This window comes from Protopterus annectens, chromosome 9.part0, assembly GCF_019279795.1.
Source record: "Protopterus annectens isolate FY-2018-M chromosome 9.part0, PAN1.0, whole genome shotgun sequence".
Classification (NCBI taxonomy): domain Eukaryota; kingdom Metazoa; phylum Chordata; order Ceratodontiformes; family Protopteridae; genus Protopterus; species Protopterus annectens.
The window spans coordinates 193046106-193070332 of record NC_056743.1 but is presented as its reverse complement, the minus strand read 5'-3'; the positions used below and the strand labels follow the sequence as shown (position 1 = coordinate 193070332).

Here is a 24227-nt window from a genome sequence, read left to right as displayed (position 1 = left end):
ACTGGGCAACATAGTGGAAAGTGCATCGGACACGGATATCCTTCAGAAGGGACTCACGGAAACAGATAGCTGGTGCCAGAGCCATGGCCTGAAGTTAAACGCCAAAAAAGTATAGTCATACCCTTCGGGAAAAACAAGGTAACCCCAAGCTACCATATAGGTGGCAATCCACTAAGCACAGAAGAGGTTATCAGGGACCTGGGGACCCAGGTTGACAGTGGCCTTTCTTTTGACACTCACGTTGCTAAAGTGGTTAGAAAGACCTTCTACATTGCCCACCTGATCATGAAGGGATTCACATCCAGATCTAGTGAGGTCATTGTTCCCCTGTACTCTTCACTTATCAGCCCAATGATCGAGTACAATGCCCCATTCGGGATATCTCACCCGACATCTGCAGCAATTGGAGAGACCCCAAAAGTTCCTCACCAAAAGGATAAAGGGACTCCAAAATCTGTCATATGCTGCCAGATTGAAGAAACTCCAGCTCTATTCAGTCGCATACCGTCTGCTCAGAGGTGACGTGCCTGACATACAAGGCCATGTCCAACCCGGAATTAATGGACATGCTCCACCTCAAAAAATCCAAATCCACCAAAACCACTAGAGCAAGCGACTTAAACCTTAGCACGGATATAAATAGGACGTGCTGGAGGGATAGATTTATCACTCAGAGACTCCCTATGCTGTGGAATAAAATCACGGTCCATGTGAGGCAGAGCACCTCGCTGACTCTGTTCAAGAGAAATCTAGACCTGTGGATGGGAGATCATAGGTTTACCCCGGGAATCATCTCTGTGTCACTGCTGGACAGAGGCACAACAAACTAATGGGCACAGTATTTTTATAAGGGGTGGCGTAAGCCACAAAAATTTGGGCTAGGCTTATAAATGCCTTAGGGCAGATAGCCTAGTATAAACCTATGAACCTATAACAGAAACATGGTGGAGTGCAAGGGGAAAAGCTTTAAGTAATGTAAAAAAATTTTCTGGCATTTTAAAAGCTTTAGAAGATTTAACTAGTGAAGAAGAAAATACAGTTACCAGGTCAGATGCTGGCATACTACTTGAAGCTTTGCAGTCGTTTTTCTTCCCGTGCTTCATTGGCTTGTGGAAATCCATTCTACTAGAAATTAACGACACGCAGTCTTACCTACAAACTAAAGGATTAAATATATAGCACAAACTTGTAAACGACTCCAAAACTAGCACAAACTAGTAAAACAGGAAACAAAGACATGGAAAGCAGTGATACTTAAAACTTCCAAAGAAATTTATTAAAGTTAGCGTTTTCGTACAAATAAATATTAGTACTTCATCAGACTTTGACTGCAAGATGAAACTGGGTGCTATTAAATATCTAACTGGTCACATAATGTTAATTACATAATTACTAAATGAATAATCAGAGAAAACCATAAAAAAAAACATCAAAAAGCTGCAGTGACTGCAGAAAAATACATACAAATAATTCATAATAGTGTCATTAAATCAATTATATACAATATTGTGCAATAAAAACCATCCAAAGAAAGATACTTCGATTTTTTCTCTCTCTGGGCTAGTTCTGAGTTCAGACTGGCTGTTAACACAATAAATGTCAATGACGAAGCTTTTTCTAATGACATTATGGAGGAAGCAAGCCCTGGGTTGAATACGGATGGTCCTCGTCGTAGTGAAAGGCTTCAGAATAGAAATGATGGAAGTAGCAACCAACAGGACAATAATTCAAATTTTCAAGGTACTTCCTCTTTCGGATAGCAGCAATCGAACCAGAGGGGGAGCAACAACAAGAAAAAGAACCAAACTAATTGCCGACAAACCAGGAGGTAACAGATATCTTGCTTCCTATTCATGGAGACTTAACAGAACATGACAGTACAAGTTATGTGAGGGAAAATAATTTCATAATCACTTTTAATACTACAAAGGATTTTAAAGTATTCAATTATACTTCATTACCTGTGAGTATTGAATTGACTGACATTTTAGCTGAAGGAATTTTGTTTGTTCCTTCCAGGAGATACTAACTAATCTCAAACTTTTTATAAAAAATTTGAACTTGAATGTATTTTTCAGTACTAATAATGACACAGCTGGTATGATTAAAAAGAATGAATTTAAAGTATGCAGCACATTTAATACAATAGTGCATCCTACTCTGACCACATTTGAGTGGATTTGTGAATGTGATTTTAGGAACCTGAATGTGTTTAAATATAACTGCGGTGGTGGTGCTGCGGTAGCGTTGTCGCCTCACAGTAAGACGTTGTCCTGTTCGATTCTCAGCTAGAGTGCCTTCTGTGTGGAGACATGCGTGAATGGGCATACCTTCATTGAAGGTTGTGCATCAGGGCCGGCAACTCGACACATAAAAATTTACTGCCAATCATTAGAGGACCGGAGTTCCGCTGTGGTGACCCCTAACCGGGAAAAGCCGAAAGAGACAACAACAACTTTGAAGAGTAATTTTAATAATGAAGAATGGAGTTTACTGCATACTTTGATTAACAGTGGTCTTAGGATTTCTAAACCCGATAAGGATGGTGGCATTGTTTTAATGAACAATGAGTCTTATGCAACTAGAAAGAAAAATATGTTAGACAATGCATATTATGTTTATAAACAACAAAGACTATCAGTGAGTCCCAGCTCTACCTTCCAATAAAATTTATTTCGTTGAACAGTTCCTTCTTCTAGCAACAGCCTCTACAGGGTAAAACAGTAAAACTCATAAAACACTTGCAATATATACAAAAAACAAGTAATCAATCAATTACATAATTAAACTATCAAATCACATAGCTTGAATATATTTAAAGTCATAGTCTTAAACAAGACATTGCCAGTTACATTCTCTGTTCATTCCATGTGGATGCAAAGTCCCAAATTTCATAATCAAAATGCATTCCTTTTGTCTTAACATATTTTTTGCCTATCAACATCATTATAATATAATGGAACATGTTCCAGAACAGACACTTTTATATTCTCAATATTTCCATGGTGTACTGAGTTAAAATGCTCAGCAATAGGACTAGTAATTTTATTATTTTTAACATCTCTAATATGTTCTTTTATCCTATCTGCTAGCATTCTTTTTGTTTCTCCAATATAGTATTTGTTACAATCACAGAATATGACATACACAACACCTTTGCTCATACATGTATATTTGCCTTTGTATCAAAAATTTTGCCATTTATTTTATTCACTTCATTTACAACATGTTTACATATAGCACATTTTCCACAAGGGAATGTTCCAAATTCTTCACAACATTTAATTCATTAGTACAAGGCTTTTTATAAATGCTGTGTATCAGAAAGTCCTGTATATTTTTCCCTTTCTATATGATGTCATTAATTTTATATTTTCAGTGATGTTACATCTTTTTAATAAAATTCCAATATTCCATAATGATTTTATTACCAATCGAGAGAAGTGTACTTTGTAACAAAAACATTCTCTCCTGTTCAGTCCCATATTTATTGCTACTTTCATAGTTATTTTGTCTAATAGTGCCCTTACTCTGTTTAAAGGCTCTATGCAAGCTATTTTCTACATCATCTGGGTTATACCTCTAGTTTTGAATATCTCGCCACTTTATAGGCCTCCTAAAGGCCATATCAATATCAGAATTGAGTCTTTTATTCTCAAAAATTCCCCATAGGGATGGCTGACAACGATGGGGGGGATGGCAACTATCTCCCACATTTTCCAGCTTATTTCATCAAATTTTCTATGAATACTAGTATATATGGGAAAGCCATTATTGCCCCTAAGCCAAATATCCAAGAAGTTAACCTGATTTCCTTTTTGTATGTCACTAAATTTTATACCAAATCTGTTATTATTTAATTCATCAATGAAGTTATCTGATGTATCCCAATCCCCATGACAAATGAAAATTAGGTCATCAATAAATCTAAAATACCTTAGAACATTATTTTGAAAGAAAGGCAACCTATAAAGGTGTTCATTTTCAAATAGCCCCATAAACAGGTTAGCATAGGCTGGTGCAACACTGCCCCCATAGCAGTACCTGTAACTTGTCTATAAACAGTGCCATTAAATTCAAAAAATTATTTTTCAAGCAGAATTCTACCAGTTCCAGGACATAATATGTTTTAGGACTATCATTCAAAAAGAATTTTATAGCTTCAAGCCCAAAATATGGGAAATATTGGTGTAGAGACTCTCTACATCCACCGTAATAAAGTACATATTTTCACCCCAATATATATCTTTTATTTTCCTTAGGAAATCATATGAATCTTGTATATAAGAAGGTAACAACAGAACTTTTATCAATATTTCATGTAACATGGTGTAAAGATTGTAAGTAAAATATCCAAAAGCTGACACAATAGGGCTCGTATCAGGTGGTCGGTTCAGATCTTTATGAATTTTAGGTAGGCAAAAGAATTTTGCAATTTTTCTATTCTTTACATTTATTTTTCTATTTATATCCATTTGACTTAGATAGTGTAATCTCACACCTTTCTGTAATAATTTTTCAAAATCTTTTCTGCTTGACATAGCTGATTAATGTTAGTTTTACAATATACATTGTTGTTATCTAGATGTTGCATACACATACTATAATAATCATGAGAATTTAATATAACTAATTTTCCCCCTTTGTCTGCTTGTTTAAAGACTATATTACAGTTTTTACTCAGTTGTTGCAGCTTTTCCCATTCCAATTTTGTTAGATTATAAGTATGCTTTTTATTCATAAAGCTCTCTATTTCCTTTTCTAACATTGTATTCAGTAGAGATTCAAAACGTACTACATTAGAATTTTTCCATGGAGGTCTTTGTTGTTTATATATATACATCTTGCTTGCTGTTGTTTTAAAATGCATATTATGTTGTTGCTTCCTTAAATGAGCTCAACTATGCTTACAAGAGGATTAGGTCTTTTCTTAATTATTTATTTAGTGAAGGCCGGATTTCTTTGGATTTGCTTAATTTTTTAACAGTTCCAGCCCCACGAGTCCCTGTTATCTTTGGTATACCAAAGATCCACAAAGACATTAGGGACCCTCTCCTTCAACCTATAGTCAGTGGACATAACTCCATCACCTACCAGATGGCAAATTTTGTGGATCACATTTTGAAGAGATACTTATGTGATGAGGCCCAGATTTGTAGGGACTTGTGGTCCTTTTTAGATAACGTAAGCAAATTCATTTTTAATAATAATTACAACTTTGCCACAGTTGATGCTAGAGATTTATACACTGTAATACCGCATGGTGTCAGTACTGACTGGATTAGCCAAGTTTTGTTGAGAAAAAGCATTGATATCAATGAGTTATATCTAGTCCAAGAATTTTTGGACCTTATTTTGTCTAATAACTTTTTTCTGTTTAGTGACAACCTCTATGCCCAATCTAAAGGTGTAGCCATGGGGTCCCCATCTGGGGCCAACTTTGCTAATCTTGTCATGTGCTATTCGGAAAGGGAGTATATTTTGAACAACCCCCTTTTTGAATATATTTACTTTTACACCCGTTATCTTGACAATTTTATATTTTAAAGTTGAAGCTGACATGTTTCAGGATTTTGTATGCTATATGAACAACACAACTGACTTTCTTGCGTTTACTAGTGGCTTTCAAAAAGATAAGATCTCGTATTTGGATGTCTTATTAAGGAAAGATAGAACTAGGCAGCAGTATGCTGCTACTTTTTTCAGAAAAGAGACATATTCGAACTCTTATCTTCATTACTCTAGTTCTCAACCCGAACACCAGAAAAGATCAGTAGTTAAAGGTCAGTTGGTTAGGGCTGCCAGAATGGTGTCCAGTTTCCCTGATTTTGTAGCGGAATGCGATTTTCTTAAAAATATGTTTCTGAAACAGGGATATCCACACTTTGGTTGAAAACTTGATGGAAGTTTTAACGAAAAGAACTTCAGGATACTTTAAAGCCATCCTGAATGATTCCCACAGGGTGTGCACGAATTTGGACACACTACAACCTGACCCGGTTGTTATGTTTGATAATATTCCTGTAGACTATTCCCTAACCTTTATTACACCGTTTAATAAGGATGCTTTTTTTTTTCTAAAAGACATCCTTCAAAAGAATTGGAATATAATTACAAGTGATGACAATCTTAGGAACAGAGTGTCCGATAGACCAATGGTTATTTTTAAAAGGGGACGAAATTTGAAATCCAACTTTGAATATAAGAGGACTTTTAAACCTAGGATTAAGGGTATGTTCAAGTGTGAATCTGCCCTTACTGTAGGTTTACAGATACGGGTTTAAATTTTTGTATTAATGCTATTAATTTTTTCTGTAATGAGAGATACAACTGTAACTCCAAAAGTATTATTTACCTGGCTAAGTGCAAATGTTGCCCAGTTTTATATATAGGGAAAACTGACAGGCAATTAAAGGATGAACATCAATATGCAATTAGAAGCAATAGGTCCGAGAATGCTCTGGCTAAACAAATGGCTAAGAACCCTGAACATAATTTCAGCTTTAGGGTTGTAGATCAGACTGGGGCTGATATTAGAGGAGGAGCTATCTCTTTATAGCTAGAGAGATGTGAGTTAATATGGCAACTTAGAGATGATGCTTTTAATTATCCAGGTATAAATGTTGCATGCTCTATAGTCTGCATCTTAAAATTAAGAAGGTTAGAGAGATAAAAAATATCAAAGTATCTTTCTTTGGATGTTTTTTATTGCACAATATTGTATATAACTGATTTAATGACAGTATTATGAATTATTTGTATGTATTTTTCTGCAATCACTGCAGCTTTTTGATGATTTTTTTTTATGATGGTTTTCCCTGATTATTCATTTAGTAACTACATAATTAGCATCATGTGATCAGTTAGAAGATATTTAATAGCACCCAGTTTCATCCTGCAGTCAAAGTCTGAAGAAGTACTGATATTTATTTGTACAAAAGTGCTAACTTTAATAAACTTCTTTGGGAGTTTTAAGTATCACTGCTTTCCGTGCCTTTGTTTCCTGTTTTATTAAATATATAGTGCTATGATATAAAACATGAAGGTTTAAAAACATTTTTAATTGAAAATAGGGACCAGCTAATGAACAGTGCAGTAACATATGCCAAAGAAATTTGTAATTATCTAAGAACAGTCATGGAGGAGCATCAGCATCAGTGTAGAAAGAAGAAACAAATGTTTGGTGAAGGATCAAGTGATGATGCTGAATTACCGTATGAAATTTGCGAAGGGAAATGTTTTCTTTGCTGGATAGAGTGATTCAAGAAATAACTATAAGATTTTAACAGCTTCATGTTCTTGCTGTGAAATATACATCCCTTAACTCCATCAAATCTTTTGAATGAAGACTACAAGTCTGAACTACATCATGATGATCACAGTGATATTGATAAGGAAGAGTTCCTCGTTGAGAGTAAAACACTTCAAAGTTTCATTGCTGTTGCTGCTAAGCAAGATGAAACAGACGCAGAAGGAAGGCCCCCATTAACTCTTACAGTTTATTCAGAAATACAATCTTGGGAATTCAGTTCCAAATATTGTAATACTGCTGCAAATTTTCCTCCCAATAACTGTTAGTGTTGCTAGCTGTGAGAGAAGTTTCTCTAAACTAAAACTGATAAAAAATTAATGGAGATCTACTATGACGACCTTGCGTTTAAGAAACCCTGCCATACTCACTATAGAATACCAACTGACAGACAAAATAGACTTTGATAATGTCACTGATTTTGCCAAGAGAAAAACAAGAAAAAATAGCTTTGTAGATTGTTGTAATTACTAACTATTTAAAAGTATAGTTAAAACTCATTCATATTTGTTTTTTTAGATGTTACTTTCATTTTTTTGACTATGTATGATATGTAGTATCACAAAAGACAAAAGATACCCTTCCAAGGATGAATGGTGTTCTGAATGAAATAAGAACTGAGAGAGATCACACATCTTAAGAATGGGTTTCAGGGGTACTTTCCCATTCAAACTATTCTCTCTATCTGCCTGCAATTTAATTATCCATCTTAATTCTAACTTTTCCGTGTCATTACAGAAATCACCCAGATGTGGACTTTTGTTCTAATTTTTCAACTACTAGGAATTTAAATGCATGTCTCTCACCAAAATCTATTACATTCTTCACTACACGGCCGGCCTTAGGCATAGGCGAACTAGGCGACCGCCTAGGGCGCTGTACAGGCTGGTCTTGTAAAGGGCACCTTATGTAGTTATTTTTTTTTTTACTTAATATAAAGTTTGCGCTCTTCTTGGCGCTGGAACCAGAGGGTGGGAGAGGGGAAGCAAGCACCCTCCCACTTACAGCTGAGGGTTGGCTAGGAGGCTAAAAAAAAAAAACTTTAGTTGGCGGTGCGAGAGTCTTCTCCTTTAAGGAGAAACTTCTGTGCGTCATGACGCCAATGTCAACTAAATGCATTCTGCAGTTCAAGAGACGTGCACGTGGATATGTGTCTTACTCTCTTCTGCAAACTGTGTAAAGGTACGTAATGGGGCCTTTAGTATGCTAAGCTTCGGCATGGCATGAGCTTTAACAGCATTTTGTTGTACTAGAAATTATAGTTTGTAGGCAGATCGCCATGGTTATGTTTTTTTTTTCTTTCAGACAATAACTGCACTTTGGCTGTACTACAGTAATTCAATTCTTGTAATTTGTTGTTTTGCATCGAAGTTTTGAACAGACTAAAGTCCATTCTTTTAACCTTTCATTTTAAAAACGGAAACTTGACTGTGTTATACGGATCTTTAATAACTGTCAACGGGTAATCAAGTTCCAGGGTTGCGAATTTCTTTTAATTCGCTTGCAGCTAGAATAGTTATGACCAATATCCATTTCATTCAGCTTTTGGGAATGCAACAGATGCCTTTTCCGAAGTTTGAGAAGACTGACTCCCAATATAATAATTTGTGAAAAAAAAAATAAATGTAGAGGGATGGGTCATATTGCTATGTTCTGTGCTTCTGACAGAAACATAATAACTGAAATTTATGTTTTAAATGAGGGTGTTCCAAAGGCTAGGAAATAGTCAACTCTGTGTTACAACCAAGCTAGTAAAATGTAATGTATTGTAGGAGGAAGTGAGGTTTAAGGTCTGCTAGAGTTTGGATGCTTCTCCTAATGTATAGACATAAAAATAGAAGTTATGTTCTTACCATAACGTTCCATGTTAGTCGTCTTCTTCTCGCCTTCTTTCTTGCTGGATGGGTTCGGAGCAGACCTCGGCTCCGACTCGGCCACTCTAAAAGCTCGAGAGTTGGTTCCACCGGCTCGAGGCTCCCCTTATATCCCACAATGCTAGGCGGTATTACCTCAGATCTCGTTTGTAAGCTAGGCCAAGCCAAAAAGTAACTCCAGAACCACTGGAAAGAGGGGAAAAACCCACCTCTATAAAAAGGAAGGGAAGAATGTGACCTGAAACCTGATGAAAGGCATATATGCAAGTATAGCATATACCTATATACAATAGAGGTGGTAGAAAAAGAGGTCACAATCAAACTCCTCTAGGTCTGTCTAGGCTAGGGGGAAGGAGGGTGGGACGCAAGAAAGAAGGCGAGAAGAAGACAACTAACATGGAACGTTATGGTAAGAACATAACTTCTATATGTTAAGTTGTCCATCTCGCCTTCATTCTTGCTGGATGGGACCGGTCCTAGCACCTTGTCCCGGGTGGCCTATCGGAACAGACTCTTGAGAACAGTGGAACCAAAATTAGTTCTATGTCTAGAAGCTAAATCCAACTTATAATGAGAAATGAAAGTGTGAGGAGTAGCCCAAGTAGCCGCTGCACAAATGGTGTCAATAGGCAGCCTGTTCACAATCTATAGAAGTAGCCAAAGCTCTGGTGGAGTGGGCCTTAGGCTTGTTAGGCAGCTTTTGGTGTCTAATTTCATAAGCAAAAGAAATCAGAGATGTTAGCCATCTGGAGAGTGATACCTTCGAAACTGAAAGTCCCTTTCTGCCTTCTGCATAAGAGACAAACAACTGGTCAGTTTTCCTGATCTGTTTGGTTCTATCCAAATAATACCTTAACTGACGATGAACATCTAGCCAATGCAATTTTTGTTCAGACCTGTTAGAATAGTTAGGAAAAAACACAGGGAGGTCAATGCTTTGATTTAGGTTAGACGCAGAGGCTACTTTAGGTAAAAAGGATGGATTGGTTCGTAAGGACACCCTGTCTTTATGAAACAATAGATATGGTGGTCGACTGCTGAGTGCATGAAGTTCTGAGACCCTTCTAGCTGAAGTAATGGCTACCAGAAAGAGAGTCTTCCAGGATAGCAATTTCAATGAACAGGAAGCTGCAGGTTCGAAAGGGGGGAGAATCAAAGATGTGAGAACTAAATTAAGGTCCCAAGAAGGAGGAGGATTTCTTATAGGAGGTCTGAGAAGAAAACTCCTTCAAAAAAGCTTTGCAAAGCTTGTGAGACATGATGGCAAAATCTGAAATGCCCACATGAAAGTCAGAAATAGCTGCCAATTGAACTTTAAGAGTAGAAGGAGATGAACCTGCATGGAAGAGTTCAGCTAGAAATTCAAGGACTATTTGGATGGAAGCAGTGAAAGGATCTATGTCCCTTCCTTGAGCCCAATAGGCGAAACGTTTCCACTTACTAAGATAAATCTTCCTAGTGGAAGATTTATGGGAAGCTATCAAAATATCTCGAACAGAGTGAGATATTTGAGGAAGCCTGGCTAAGGTTGGAATTGGAGGAACCAAGCAGTGAGGTTCAGAGAGGGAGGGAGCGATGTAACTGACCCGATTGATGGATCAAAGATCTGGAACTAGGTCCAGATGCCAAGGTTGCTCCAACAGAAATTGATATAGAAAGGGGAACCAAACCTGTCGAGGCCAGTAAGGAGCAATGAGGATCAATGAGGCCTTCTGAGCGATAGCTTTCTGTATCACTTGAGAGATTAGTGGGAAGGGAGGAAATGCATACAGAAGTCCCCGGGCCAAACTTGGACTAGAGCGCCTCTGCTGGGCTGGCCTGGTAACAGGAATAGGGTGAAATAATCTCTGCACTTGCTGTTTTGGGGAGTAGCAAAAAGGTCGCAGCAAGGCTGACCCCACTTGAGAAAAATTTTCTCCAGAATAGACTCTTTCAGAGACCACTGTGAGGCATGAGGATAGCTCTGCTCAACTTGTCCGCTGATTAGATTGGACTTCCCGGGATGTGCGTTGCTATCAGAAAACGCTGAGAAGAAATCGCCCATTGCCACAGTCTGAGTGCTTCTCGACATAGAGGATAGGACCTGGTTCCGCCTTGTTTGTTGATATACCACACTACAGACATATTGTCCGTCTGGATTGCTATCGTTCCCAAGGGAAGAGAGTCTTGAAGGGCTTGCAACGCTAAAAGCATTGCTCTCATCTCTAGAACATTTATATGCAAGTGGCATTCGTCTGGTTGCCATATGCCCTGGACTGTTCTGCCCTGATAATGCCCCCCCCACCCGATCAGGGAGGCGTCCGTTGTCAGAGTAGCAACCGGAGGGGAAGGAACAAAGGGTCTTCCCAGGGAGAGCTGAGGGGAAGACATCCACCAAAGAAGATGATTCTTGCATGCTTGCGTAATCATAATGGTGTGGGACATCGGAAGTTGTTGGTATGACCATTGTGTGAAGAGCATCCATTGAAGGATTCTCATGTGGAATCTGGCTAATAAAAGTAGAGGGATAGCAGCCGCCATGATCCCCAGTACTTTCAGAACTAATCTGGCTTTGACTCTGTTGCTGTGGAAGAGAAGGGAGACCAGTTTGCATATGTCTGCTATTCTTTGGTCTGTTAGTCTCGCAGACATGTTGACTGTGTCTAGATTTGCGCCTATGAAGGTAATAGCACGACAAGGCGACAAAACAGACTTTTCGCAATTTATTGATATGCCTAACTTTTGACAAATGCGAAAGGTGTAGTCTCTGGCCATCAGAAGAAGATGCTTGGTAGGAGCTGTGAGGAGCCAGTCGTCCAAATATGGAAACACCTGGAATCCTTGACGCCTCAGGTGAGAAGCTACCACTGCCATGCATTTGGTAAACACCGGGGCAGTGGTGAGACCAAAGGGCAGGGCTCTGAATTGAAAGTGACTGGTTCCCAGCCGAAGCGGAGAAATCTCCTGGAGCGCCTGTTCATTTTATATGATAGTACGCATCCTGGAGGTCTATAGAGCACATTCAGTTTTCCTTTCCCAAAAGGGGTAGGATGGATTGTAGCGTGACCATCCGAAATCTTGTTTTCTTGACCGACTTGTTCAAGATACTGAGATCCAAAATGGGTCTCCAGTCCCCTGTTTTCTTTGGAACCAAAAAGAATTTGGAGTAGATTCCGGATCCTTGCTGGTCTGCTGGCACTGGCTGAATGGCTCTTTTGCAAGCAACTTTGAAATTTCCAACGCTGCTTGATCCCTTTGAGCGGTGGAACATCTGGAAGGGATTTTTGATTGATTTGGAATACGAAGAACGGAATGGAATAGCCTTCGAAATGATGGACTGTACCCACTTGTCTTGAGTTAGGGATTGCCAGGCTTCTGGGTACAGTGACAATCTTCCCGACTGCCTCCGAAGGTGGACAGTCGGGCAACACCTCAGGGATGCTGGAAGGGCTTATCGGAAAAGGTTTCTCGATTGCCCTGGTTCTGCGGACCCCCCCTGCCTCTAGGGCGACGTCTACCATTATTGTTCCCCCCTCTGCCTCTGGAGGGGAACCGACTCTGTGCGTCAGGCAAAGTCCCTTGAGATTGTTTGTGGAACCACATTTTCCCACCTTTCTGGCCTTTGGGGTAAGGCCTAGAAGGAGTAGAAAAACGGACTCCGACGGCAGAAAGAGTTTTGCCATCTGTCTCGCACCTCGTCAAGGTTTCTTTCACTTGAGGACCAAAGAGAGATGATCCATCAAACGGGGAATTAGTGAAAGACGCTTTAAAGGGGTCCGCAAAATTGCATAGCCGCATCCAGGCATGCCGGCGTAAGGCAACACCTGTCCCTGCGGCTCTGCTCGCTCCATCAGCCACATATGAAAGGAGGCGCATGGAGGAGTTAGCTATAGAATTTAGGGTAGCCAGCTGAGCGTTCATCTTGTCCTGAAAACCCGCAGCTGTAAGATCCTTCAACATGTCACTCGCTTCCTTGATCAAATCTCGTTGAAGACGAGTGAAATGGCATAGGTAGTTCAGCGAACGCATAGCAAAGGTCGCTGATGAAAACATCCGCTTCCCGTACCTGTCCATAGACCTAGATTCCTTGTTAGGAGGATGGACAGGCACCGAAGGATCAGCTAGTTCCTTCTTAGTGGCAGCAGCTACCACCATAGCATCCACAGAAACTCCCTTGGTCAAAAATTGTTTATCTGTTGGTGCTGTGATAAACTTTGAAGGTCTCCTGGGGGTGGGGTCCACTGAGTCAGGAGCCGGCCAAGCCTTTTTTGCTACCACCTGCATGAGGGGGTCAAAGGGGCGGGGCACCCAGGAGGTGGAAGGGCGAGAGCCAAACGCCTCAAGATACACAGATTCATCCTCCGAAGGGTTAAGGGCTGGCCAATTTCCCCTCTGTTTCAGGATTTCTAGAATGTCTGCAAATGAGACATCTTCAGAAGGGGAACAGGGGGAACCCTCAGAATCCTCTAAATCTGTGTCAGAGGTGACAGACTCAGGTGAGTCTATGTGCTTCCTCTTACACTTTCTCTTCCTAGGGGGCTCCCCTGCCAATTCAGGAGAGGCCTTGGATGAGGATGAGATCCCCACAGGGGATTCTTGAGAAGCTGGCTCTCTGCGGTCTGGGATGAGGGAGTGAGTAGACATAACCTGAGGCACCGAAGAGGGAGGGGCGGACGGAGCAGACTGTGGAGTTGAACAAGGTTCCAACACACTCCGCATGACCTCGAACGCACCCCTGTCAGGCAGAGCCAGAGGTCCCCGCTCCGAAAAGCTGAGAACCCCCCTCGGCACCGACAGTGATGGCTCCGAGGCCGATGTCGGAGCCGAACTCACCAGCGCCGAGGCACCGAGAGGGAGAGCGGGGCCGGACAAGGGTCCGATGCCACTCACCCCATCGGAGCCGACGAGGGAAGTCAGGCGCCGAGATTCTTCCAAGGAAGAAATCGGAGCCGACGACGGAGCCGAAGACAATTGTATCGGCTCCGACGCTACCACAGTCTCTGTTCTGAAACGCCCCGGCTCCGAGCTCAAGGGAGTCGGAGGAGGAACATTTTGAGGGACAGGGTCAAGCATCGACTGATGAGTCGGGCTCTGAAGCATTTGGCCCAGTGCCTCAGACTTAAGAAGTCGACTCACTACCCTCTGAAGGTCATGATCCGAAAGCCTCGATGACCTAGAGGAGTGAGATCTATGGCTCCGTTCAGACAGCAAGGGAGATGCTGGAGCCGAATGAACGGAGCCAAGGGACGGTGACCTAGACCTCTTTCTAGATGTCGGCTCCGATGGTCTGATCGGAGCTGACACAGGAATTTCCAATGCCTTGGCTCCAGCCGGAGCCGAGGAAACCACAGAAGCTGCAGTCTGAGACTCATCGGCTCCAGCCGGAGCCGATGTAGCAGGAGGTTTCGAAGCCTTAGGCCTCAACTCAGAAGCTGGAGTCGAGGACCTAGAAGCCTTAGAGGGTTTGCCCGAAGTAGCAGTAAGGGAACCCTCAGGCTTAAGCAAACCTCTTAAAATGAGTTTATTTTTTCTTTCCTGCAGGACTCTAGGGCTGAAGCCATGGCATACAGCACAAGAGTCCTGCAGGTGTAAAGGTCCCAGGCAGTACACACAAGAAGTGTGACCGTCTGTCAGAGACATTTTCTGACAGCACGAGTCACACTTCTTGAAGCCTGAGACCTTCGAGTCCTTAGACATTGTCAAGGAAAGTGTAACCACACACACACTCAAACACACTGATTACACTTTACACAAGTTTAACTAGAAAAAATTACACTTTACACAAGTTTTTCTAGATCCCTAACAAAAAACACACACTCCACTAAGGGGATGGAAGGGCCCGAAGGCCTATGGGAAGAACTTATAAGTTCTTTGTGGAAAAAAAGGTGGAAAAACAGAAGGAAAAGGGTCTAAATCCACTAATTTAAGGGAAATAACTATAATAGGTTAAATTAAAGGGGTTTAAATAGACTATAGATTACTCTATAATAACTAACCTGAAGCCGGTAGAAACCAAACACCTCGATCGCTGTAGCGGCAAACGAGATCTGAGGTAATACCGCCTAGCATTGTGGGATATAAGGGGAGCCTCGAGCCGGTGGAACCAACTCTCGAGCTTTTAGAGTGGCCGAGTCGGAGCCGAGGTCGGCTCCAAACCCATCCAGCAAGAATGAAGGAGAGATGGACAACTTAACATTTAGTGATAAGCAAAGTTCAGATACATACATTTATGAGGACAGAAAAGTGCAACCCCTTAGATATGTAGAAATTATGACTTTTCTAAGAAAATTGTTGCATCCTATGGTTGTGATTCTTGACTTAACTCATGATCTAATATTAGGAGAAGGCATTCCTCATTTTAAAGTACTATGAAAAATGTGGAAGGAGGGTGATCTATGGAGAGAATGTGGCAACTTGATAAATGTATTCAGTATAGAAAGTATGCCAGAGAAACAAACGCAGTGACCCTCACATAGATTTTCAGAATCAAAATCAGGGAACGGAGTTGATAAACATACTACAAATGAATCAAGAATTTGGTTGTTGAGACATTGAAAAGCATCCTGTCTTTTATCAGAATCATAACATAATGATTAAGTAAGAGAAATCTAAATCTGTAAGGCATACCAGCATATTATAAGACAGAAGACAACCCAGGGATGTGCAAGAATTGTTGGTATAGAAACTGAGACAAACAATGACCGGCACTTGAGTGAGGCCTTCAGAACAGTCAGTACAAAAATTGTTTTAAGCAGCAGAGTTATGAGTTGATATGTGCCATTGTAAAGCATATAATGTTACTGAAAGGTGGACTCCAGAAGCAGGAATCTGTGAGGAAAAAAAAATGAATAATGAAAACCACATTGGAGTGGGGGGCAACATAGGGAAGAAATGGAAAGATAGAGGATATCATCCCATTCTCCTGATGTAGAGAGAGACCAATGTATAAATAAAGAGAGCATTCAAGATGCCTGTACTTGTAGCCAAGGAAGTAAAGCATTAAATGATACTTGTTTAGAGCTACCCTTTGTATTGCTAGTGTTTTTGAGAGAAGGCTATATCTTCCACAAGATAGAGCCAAGAAACTGAAGAAAGCAAGTCTTAGAAGACTTACAAGTAAGCCATGAAAACTTTGAAAAGGCACAATGGGACAATGATTCATTAAGTAGGGCAAGAGAGAGAGCATAACTAAAGTTCTAGGGGAAGATAGTTAAAATGTTTCTTTAACTTCTTACCTCTATTTTGAGTTTAAAATTTGACATATTCTAAAGAATAAAGAAAGAAAGGAAAGACATTCTATCTCATGTACTAGTACCAAGACTTTATAGGACACTAGTAATGATGCTGTCCTTTAGTAATTTGTTAGGAGGCCATATGGGAACAGATAAAACTATGGCAACCACACATAATGAAAAAGATACATAACTTCTTTGCTTCTTATGCAGAATATCAGGAAAAAAGCAATCCATCCTGGATTTAAAAGTCTTAATCTCAATACCTGTCATACAAGTAAAATCTGAATGTAATGTGATGCACATTATGAGGTCATAAGTAAAATTCAGCAACAGGTGTAAGTACAGATTAGCAATAAGAGACTATGATATCCAATTTTCAGAAGCTATGCCATGATGCAAAGCTTATTGCCAGGGAATTGGAACTGTTGTTCTCCATAGTGAGTATCCCTAAGGAGGTACTTAGTGACTTTGATAGTCCCTTTATGGCAAGGGTACTACATCTGTTCTGTTAGTGTTTTAAAGTCAAAGTTGAAATCAGCCTACGTACTGCAATCATATAACTTCCACAAGCTTCCACTGGGTTTCCCCATCTGCCCTTCTGTATAGTAGGCATCTGAGGAAGCTGCCTGTCATTGCCAAGGAAATTCGGTAAGGAGGAAAGACACCATTCTTCTTTCTAAAGTGCAATAGAACACTTTTAGCTTGCAGGATAGTTTAAACACAATGATGTACACAATAAGAAAGCATATACAGAGATCCCAGGAAATAGAACAGTTTTATAAAAAGAATGTTCTTAGAGAATTTAACCCAGGAGAAAAGTGCTAGTGCTGGAGATATCTACTGAAAAATATATGTATATATGGCTAAATGGAAGGGTCCCTTTGAGGTGATGGAAAAATGAATGTAGTAAGTTATAAAGTTAGACAGACATGGGAGAGACAGGGGCAGATCTATTTTGCCAGATGAATGTAAAGAAGTCATTTAAGGATGCAGAGAATTCTGCAGAGTTTGCAAGTTGAAGTTCCTACAGGATAGACTCTACCTGCAAATCAGACAGAGAAGTCCTTGCCAACATTACAGAAGCAGAAAGTATGAGAATTGCTGTTAAAAAATAGACGTATTTTCAGAAATGCCCAGGAAAACAAAACTGAGAACAAAACATAGGGCATTCTTAAATCTCCAACATTATCAGCCTTCAGACAGGATGTCTTCAAGGGACCTGGAGAAATAGAATGATTGTCTGAGGGCTGAAAAAGCTCTTCAGTGGAGATGTCAGACCTAGACCGCAGAGTGTAATGTGCAATATTCCATGGCAAACAAATGAGTGGTGTCAGAAACATGGACTCAATCTGAATACCAAAATATGCATCATCACCCCCTTTGGGGAGAGTGACATCCCCACAAATCACATTAATAACAATGTCCTAAGTACGCAATCAGTTGTGAGGGATTTGGGTACCCAGGTTGATAGCAACCTGACTTTTGACCACCATGTCGCTTCCGTTGTAAGGAGAGCTTATTACATAGCCCACCTCATAAGTAAGGGTATCTCATCTAGGGACAAGGAGTTCATAACATCCTTGTATTAGATATCAGATGATTTTATATCTGCAGAGATTGTGAGTATGGAGTAATATTGGTGGATTATAATGACAGAAGTCTTGAGTGGCCTTTTATGGTTGAAATTTTCTGAAATGGGTAGTTATTGGTTCATACATTTTGTTTCATAGCTTATTAAAAGAATGTTTAAATCTGCAAATTTAAAACACTTTTTAACAAGTGGTGCTGTATTATACAAGGAATATAATTCAATGCAATCAGGAAGGTGAATCAAAGAACAAATACATGTATGCATGGCCCTAAAAAATGTGTGCAAGGAGTCTGTTTTGAAAACAGCCCAAAGGTAAACTTAATTCTTCACTGGCTAGATGCATTTTCTATGAATGTGGGTTTTCATGCCGTTTCGATGAATATGAATTTTTCACATTTCAATGAATGTGAGTTTCAAGGGCAGAGAAGTTTACTGCTTATGCTAAGTCTGTTTTCATTGCGAGACTGTATTGTTTAGCAAATGGCTACCTGTGTTTGTGCTATTTTATTTCAATATCTGTAATGACTGTAGAAGCAAATAAGAGAATAGCATGCATGGTAACTGGTGAGAAGTAACCAAATAATGGAACACTGGAATGGCTGAGGAGGGGGCTGCTGCTGGGGGGATGGGGTTGCTGCAGGAGCGGCTGCACTGGGGGCAGTCTATTACCCTGCCTAGGGCCCTATTTGACTGTGATCTGGCTCTGGTATTTAAAGTAGAAAATACTATGCAGAAGTAGTTAAAGTTAAAGATACCTTGCAATGTAGTTATTCTTCCTATGCATTTAAATAATTTAAGGCAATGACTGGAGTGGCTTTCTTGGGGAGTGACCCTGTGGGTGTGGCTCAAATAGGGGTGTTTCATGACTGTGGTGTGGGTGGGGCTTAAGGGGCGCCCGAGCACTACTTCGCCTAGGGCACCATTTCGGCTAAGGCCGGCCCTGCTTCACTAATCCATTAATGTCATCCTTAATCCAAATATGATATAAATGGAATGTATAAGAGGATATTTATTTGTGGTCTGTTTAAATGATTATGCTTGTATCATGTTTTGTATGGAATGATACACTGTTATTTTGATTGGTTCTTAGTTGAATGCTAGACTGTGACTGGAGGTTTTTGAGTCAGATGACTTTTTATCTGTAGCTTAAATTTGTGAATGCTATCTTATTTTATATGGTCTGAAGAAGCAAAATCTGAGTTGTGTAAGCGCTTACCCATTTTGTGTACACAAGTTTTTATACAAGTTTTATTAAAATGTTTGAATTTCTCTGACTTTCTTGGTGATTCCTTCATTTATGTTTGGACTATGATGTGTACTATGTTTAATTTTGTATATGTATTGTGCTTTATTTTGTGAGGTGGAGGGGTAGCACAAACTCTAGCTACATCAATGCTTAAGAAGCTGCTTCACAGCACTAATACGTGAGGTTCAAATGCCAGACGCATCTCAAACAGTGCAGGTTTACATACTGAAAATTTACAGCAGGACATATACCAAGATGGTGCATCTGGCTGCTTAAGGTAAAATCGCCTTAGACTTTATCCAGTTGTATTTCACACCTACTCATTTCTTGTTCTATAAGTCAACTTATTACTCCTTATGGAATGGAGCTAAGAAGAAATTCTGGTCATCTGGGTAAGACCTGTTGGTGCACTCCTAAGACTGGTTCTGCGGATAATCATTTGCTAGACCTGTTTTAGTGGCTATATTATAGGTAGAACACAGGCATAAAAGTATACATGTTCAGTGATTATCCTCATCGGTATTAAAAAAAAAATCACACATTAATCAAGATTTTCAATGGTGCAAACCATTACATACCTAAGAATAAATATAATTTGACCAACCTTCCCATGGTTTTGGGGAAATTTCTCAATGATCACCTTAAAGAATAGTCAAATATTGTATTCTTTATCAAATTCATATGTTACGATCACAGCACAATGAAAGTGGCCTTATTAATTAACAATTTCATAAACACAAACATGGATAGTGGGCTTTAAACTACAGGGGTGGTCATTAGCGATACAATGCAAACCTTCTACCAGTGGGTCACATCATACTACCCTAACACTTACCATTAAGATTTTTGATCCTCAGTATCAGATTCACAAACCATTTGGAGTAAAAGCTTTTCAGTACTACTGTCAGGGATTTGGCAAAGTAATTAATTCTGATATAATTAACACGTGCCACAATGAACACTAATATCCCCTCCCCGTTTTTCATTTTCACTCCATCAAAAATGCACCTTTTGCCACAGAGGTCATCTTACTAAAACAATATGCCAATACTCTCATTAATAACTGTACTTTATCGTCACACAAAATGTTAAATAAAATCCTGAGAATGATTTCTAGACGATCCAGATCTTTTGCCACAATGCCTTATACAAACATTTTGAAAAAGAGACTATAGTTTTTGCTGTGACAACCATACATAGATGTGTCCTCTGTCAGAAAAAAATAAGGTCAAAATAGAAAATGCAGAATTTTTCAAGCACTCAGGTGTCTGGATATGGCTGCCGTGATGCCTTTAGCCTCTCAAAAACAAATGACATTAAATGTATCCAGTGCTTATTTTCTCACCTAGAGCACAGTTATCAAAGTGCAACACTGGAAAATACTGGTAGACTATCAGTCGAAAAAAGGCAGCTCTTTTCACTGTGCCTCCTAGGCTGATTATTCTTAAGCAGAGACAGACAGTCATGAATGATACATCCTACAGTCAAGACCATTCAATTCTCTTTCCTAGCCCATGTCAGACTTAGCAAATGGGTGCAGTGTCTCACTATCTTATGTGCCCAGGGTAAGGGCCAGCTTTTCAAATAAAATGAGTATCTTCTTAATATGCCCTTTCAGTACAGCTGCAAATGCAAATGAAGATCACCAAGATGTGAATGCGAATGTGAGGTCTGTAAAGTGCAAAACTCGCCTAAACATTTTGGCACTCCATGAGTGCAACTGCAAGAAGACTGTAGCCAAAAAAGTTTAATCAGTAGAGTGCAACATGCAAAAACTACCCTGAGAACAGCTTACTATTTTACAAGTGTACCATTATTGCCTCTCTGTGCATGCCACCAACTAACCATTCATGTACGTTACACTGCAGTCTTCATTTGTTCTGAGCCGTATTTGTAACTGAAAAGGCTCAGATGATTAATTCATGCAACAAGATACCACAAAAAATTAAATGCATACAAATAGGAATACAAAGATCTTAATACAAAATGGAACACAAGCGCGCGCGCGCACACACACACACACACGTGCAAATGTTAAATTAAATTTGTCTAGAAACTTCTGGATATACAAATAATTTCACATGACATTACACAGCTTGAATACAGCAGTAAGCAACATATCTCAAATTATTCTGATTTTGGAAATTAAACAGTCCTTTGGCATATGTCACCTAATGACAAACTAGGGTCTATATTAGAAGACCGAAGATGCATTCTTTCGAATGCGTCTTGGTTGAACTTAAAAGTCATAAAACAGAAAATATCGAAGCAGCTGTTAATTTGCTTGGCCGCTTCGGTACTTTGCCATTTTCGGCACTGTAGTGCGGTCCCGAAGTTGGTATATTTAAGTGGGGGGGGGGGGGGCAAAGCCCTTCACTTAATGTAATGTTTGAAATTTATTTTTATTTATTTATTTATTTATTTTGGAACAGCGATTCTTTTCCCTTGGAAAAAAAATCCTGTTCTGACACTTTGACATTGTAAGCTTTCGCTTACATAGGGTTACTCAATAACCGTTCACTTTTTTAAGTGTTCGGTGATTTCATATAGACCCGACAAACTATAAACTGTCTTTCGGCTTTTCCCGGTTAGGGGTCGCCACAGTGGAACTCTGGTCCGCTAATGATTGGCAGTAGATTTTTACGTGCTGGCTTGCCGGGCCTAACGCACAACCTTCAATGAAGGAACGCCCATTCACGCATGACGACACACAGAAGACGCTCTAACTGAGAATCGAACATGCAACGTCTAACTGTGAGGTGACAATGACCCGACAAACTATAATGTACGTAACTTCTTGTTCTTGAAGCTACATGACAGATTTATCATGAAAGGAGCTATGTAATATGGAAAAGCAAAGAATGAACAGGATTTGTCTAACAATCTAAGATGCTAAAATGTATTTATTTTTTTATTTTGTTTTACATTTGTTGACTGGGAAAGTCCAACTGGATTCATATCCATTTTCAGTGGAGGCCTGGGGAGAAAAGCTCCAGAAATACAAGTTATGTTAACAAATACAAATAAAAAGAGAACAATACCAACCATCCAGCTAAAATTCATGCAAACAATGATTACAAGAGATAATAAGACAGAAGTAAACAAGTTGAGTTGGTTTTAGGTACTAAGAAATATGGTGTAGGGTACTATCTGAGAAAAAATGCCAGGAAAATAAAATATGAAGGAAGAGAAAAAATAATAGCACAAAATGAGGTCCCTAAATGGGCAAATCAGACTCCATACATGACATGAAAAGTAGTGTATGTAAGACAAGTGGAGTCCAAACTGGAATAGGCTCATGCAGCTTATCCTCATTCCAAAGCCATTTTAGCATTATAATAAAAAAGTAAACTCTGCAGTCTCCAGATTGCCTATGTTTAACAGAAAATAGACTTTCGTTTTCACTTTCTTCCTTTCTGAAAATAAGCCAATCTGTTTTTCAATTAAAAACTCTTGGAGCTTTTTCTCCCCACATCCCTCCTGAAAAAGGGCACCTGTGCCCAAGTCAGACTTTCACGCTAGACAAATGTCACTAAAGCAATAAATAAATAAATAGCCACTTCATTGTACTTTCTTCAGTAAAATATCACATGAAGTAAATATAAATATTTCACAGTACCCAACGCTGCTACCTTCTCTTATTAGACAAAAGGCATGTCTGCTACAACTTTAACACCATTCACAGAAAGACAAAAGGATATCTGCAATACTGAACAGTAATCATCACAGAATTGAAATGACAATGAATAATTCACCTTAGAGAGTACAGTAACACCGTACCTTTTCAGTGTTTGACTTGCATGCTCTGTCTGTGCTGTTGCTGGTATCAAGACATATTCCTTCATCAACACCATCATCATTGGAAAAATCGTTACTCAGCTGATCACTATGACAACTGCCTTCATTTTCTGCTCCACTGTCTGTGCAACTTTCTGTTTGGGGTGATTTCTTTAGCAACAAGAAAAAAAATATGTATTTACTACATATACAAAAAAACACAAGATCATTTGATTATATGAAAAGAACAGTAACAAAACAGAGCTTTACTATCAATCACCCATTTGTTGCTTCTTACATTGCAAGGGGAGTCAGCAGAGAGTGATAAACCTGAATACCAGTAAGCACATTTTTTATAGGGGGGGGGAGAAAAAATAGAGTTTAGGCAAATTGAATACTTCCACAATGTAAAACCTCCATGGCTTTGAAAAAAAAGAAGTTATGTACCTACCATAAAGTTCCATGTTAGTTGTCTTCTTCTCGCCTTCTTTCTTGCTGGTTGGGTTCGGAGCCGATCCTCGGCTCCAACTCAGCCATCTTCTAAAGCTCGAGAGCTATTTACTGGAACGAGGCCTCCCCATATCCCACAATGCCTGGTGCTAGATCCCCAGATCTTGTTTGGTAGACCTAACTACAAACAAATATAAGGACACCTGTCCTAACAGCATAAGTTTAGCTACAGAGCTAAAAGGTTGAGGGAACAAACCAGACAAGACCCAGACAGCTAAAAGGAACTCAGAGGACAACTCTTCTCTGTCTATTAGGATAGGGGGACAGAGGGTGGGACGCAAGAAAGAAGTCGCGAAGAAGACAACTAACATGGAACGTTATGGTAGGTACATAACTTCTTAATGTTAAGTTGTCTATCTCGCCTTCATTCTTGCTGGTTGGGACAGCGTCCCTAGCACCTCAGTCCTGGGTGGTTCATCGGAACAGACTCTTCAGCACAGTGGAACCAAAATCAGCTCTGCTCCTAGAGGCCACATCCAACTTATAATGAGAAATAAATGTATGGAGAGTGGCTCATGTAGCTGCCGCACAAATGGCTTCCACTGGTAATCTTGCCTGAAAAGCTACAGAAGTAGCTAAAGCCCTAGTAGAGTGGCCTTTTGGTTTAGCAGGAAGCTGTTTGTTCCTCAACTGATAAATCAAAGTAATAATAGAAGTCAACCACCTAGATAGAGTTACTTTAGACACTTTTAGACCTTGTTTACCT

The 24227-nt window shown here is 39.7% G+C and overlaps 1 protein-coding gene across 1 annotated transcript in view; it reads right to left on the bottom strand.

Moving 5' to 3' along the window:
• The window catches only part of USP47 (ubiquitin specific peptidase 47), a 3572488-nt gene that overhangs the window by 1976994 nt on the left and 1571267 nt on the right, over window positions 1-24227 (bottom strand). Inside the window, exon 15 of the mRNA XM_044082726.1 lies at window positions 23015-23182. Coding sequence (XP_043938661.1) covers window positions 23015-23182 — 168 coding nt within the window. The remainder of the gene's footprint in view (window positions 1-23014; window positions 23183-24227) is intronic.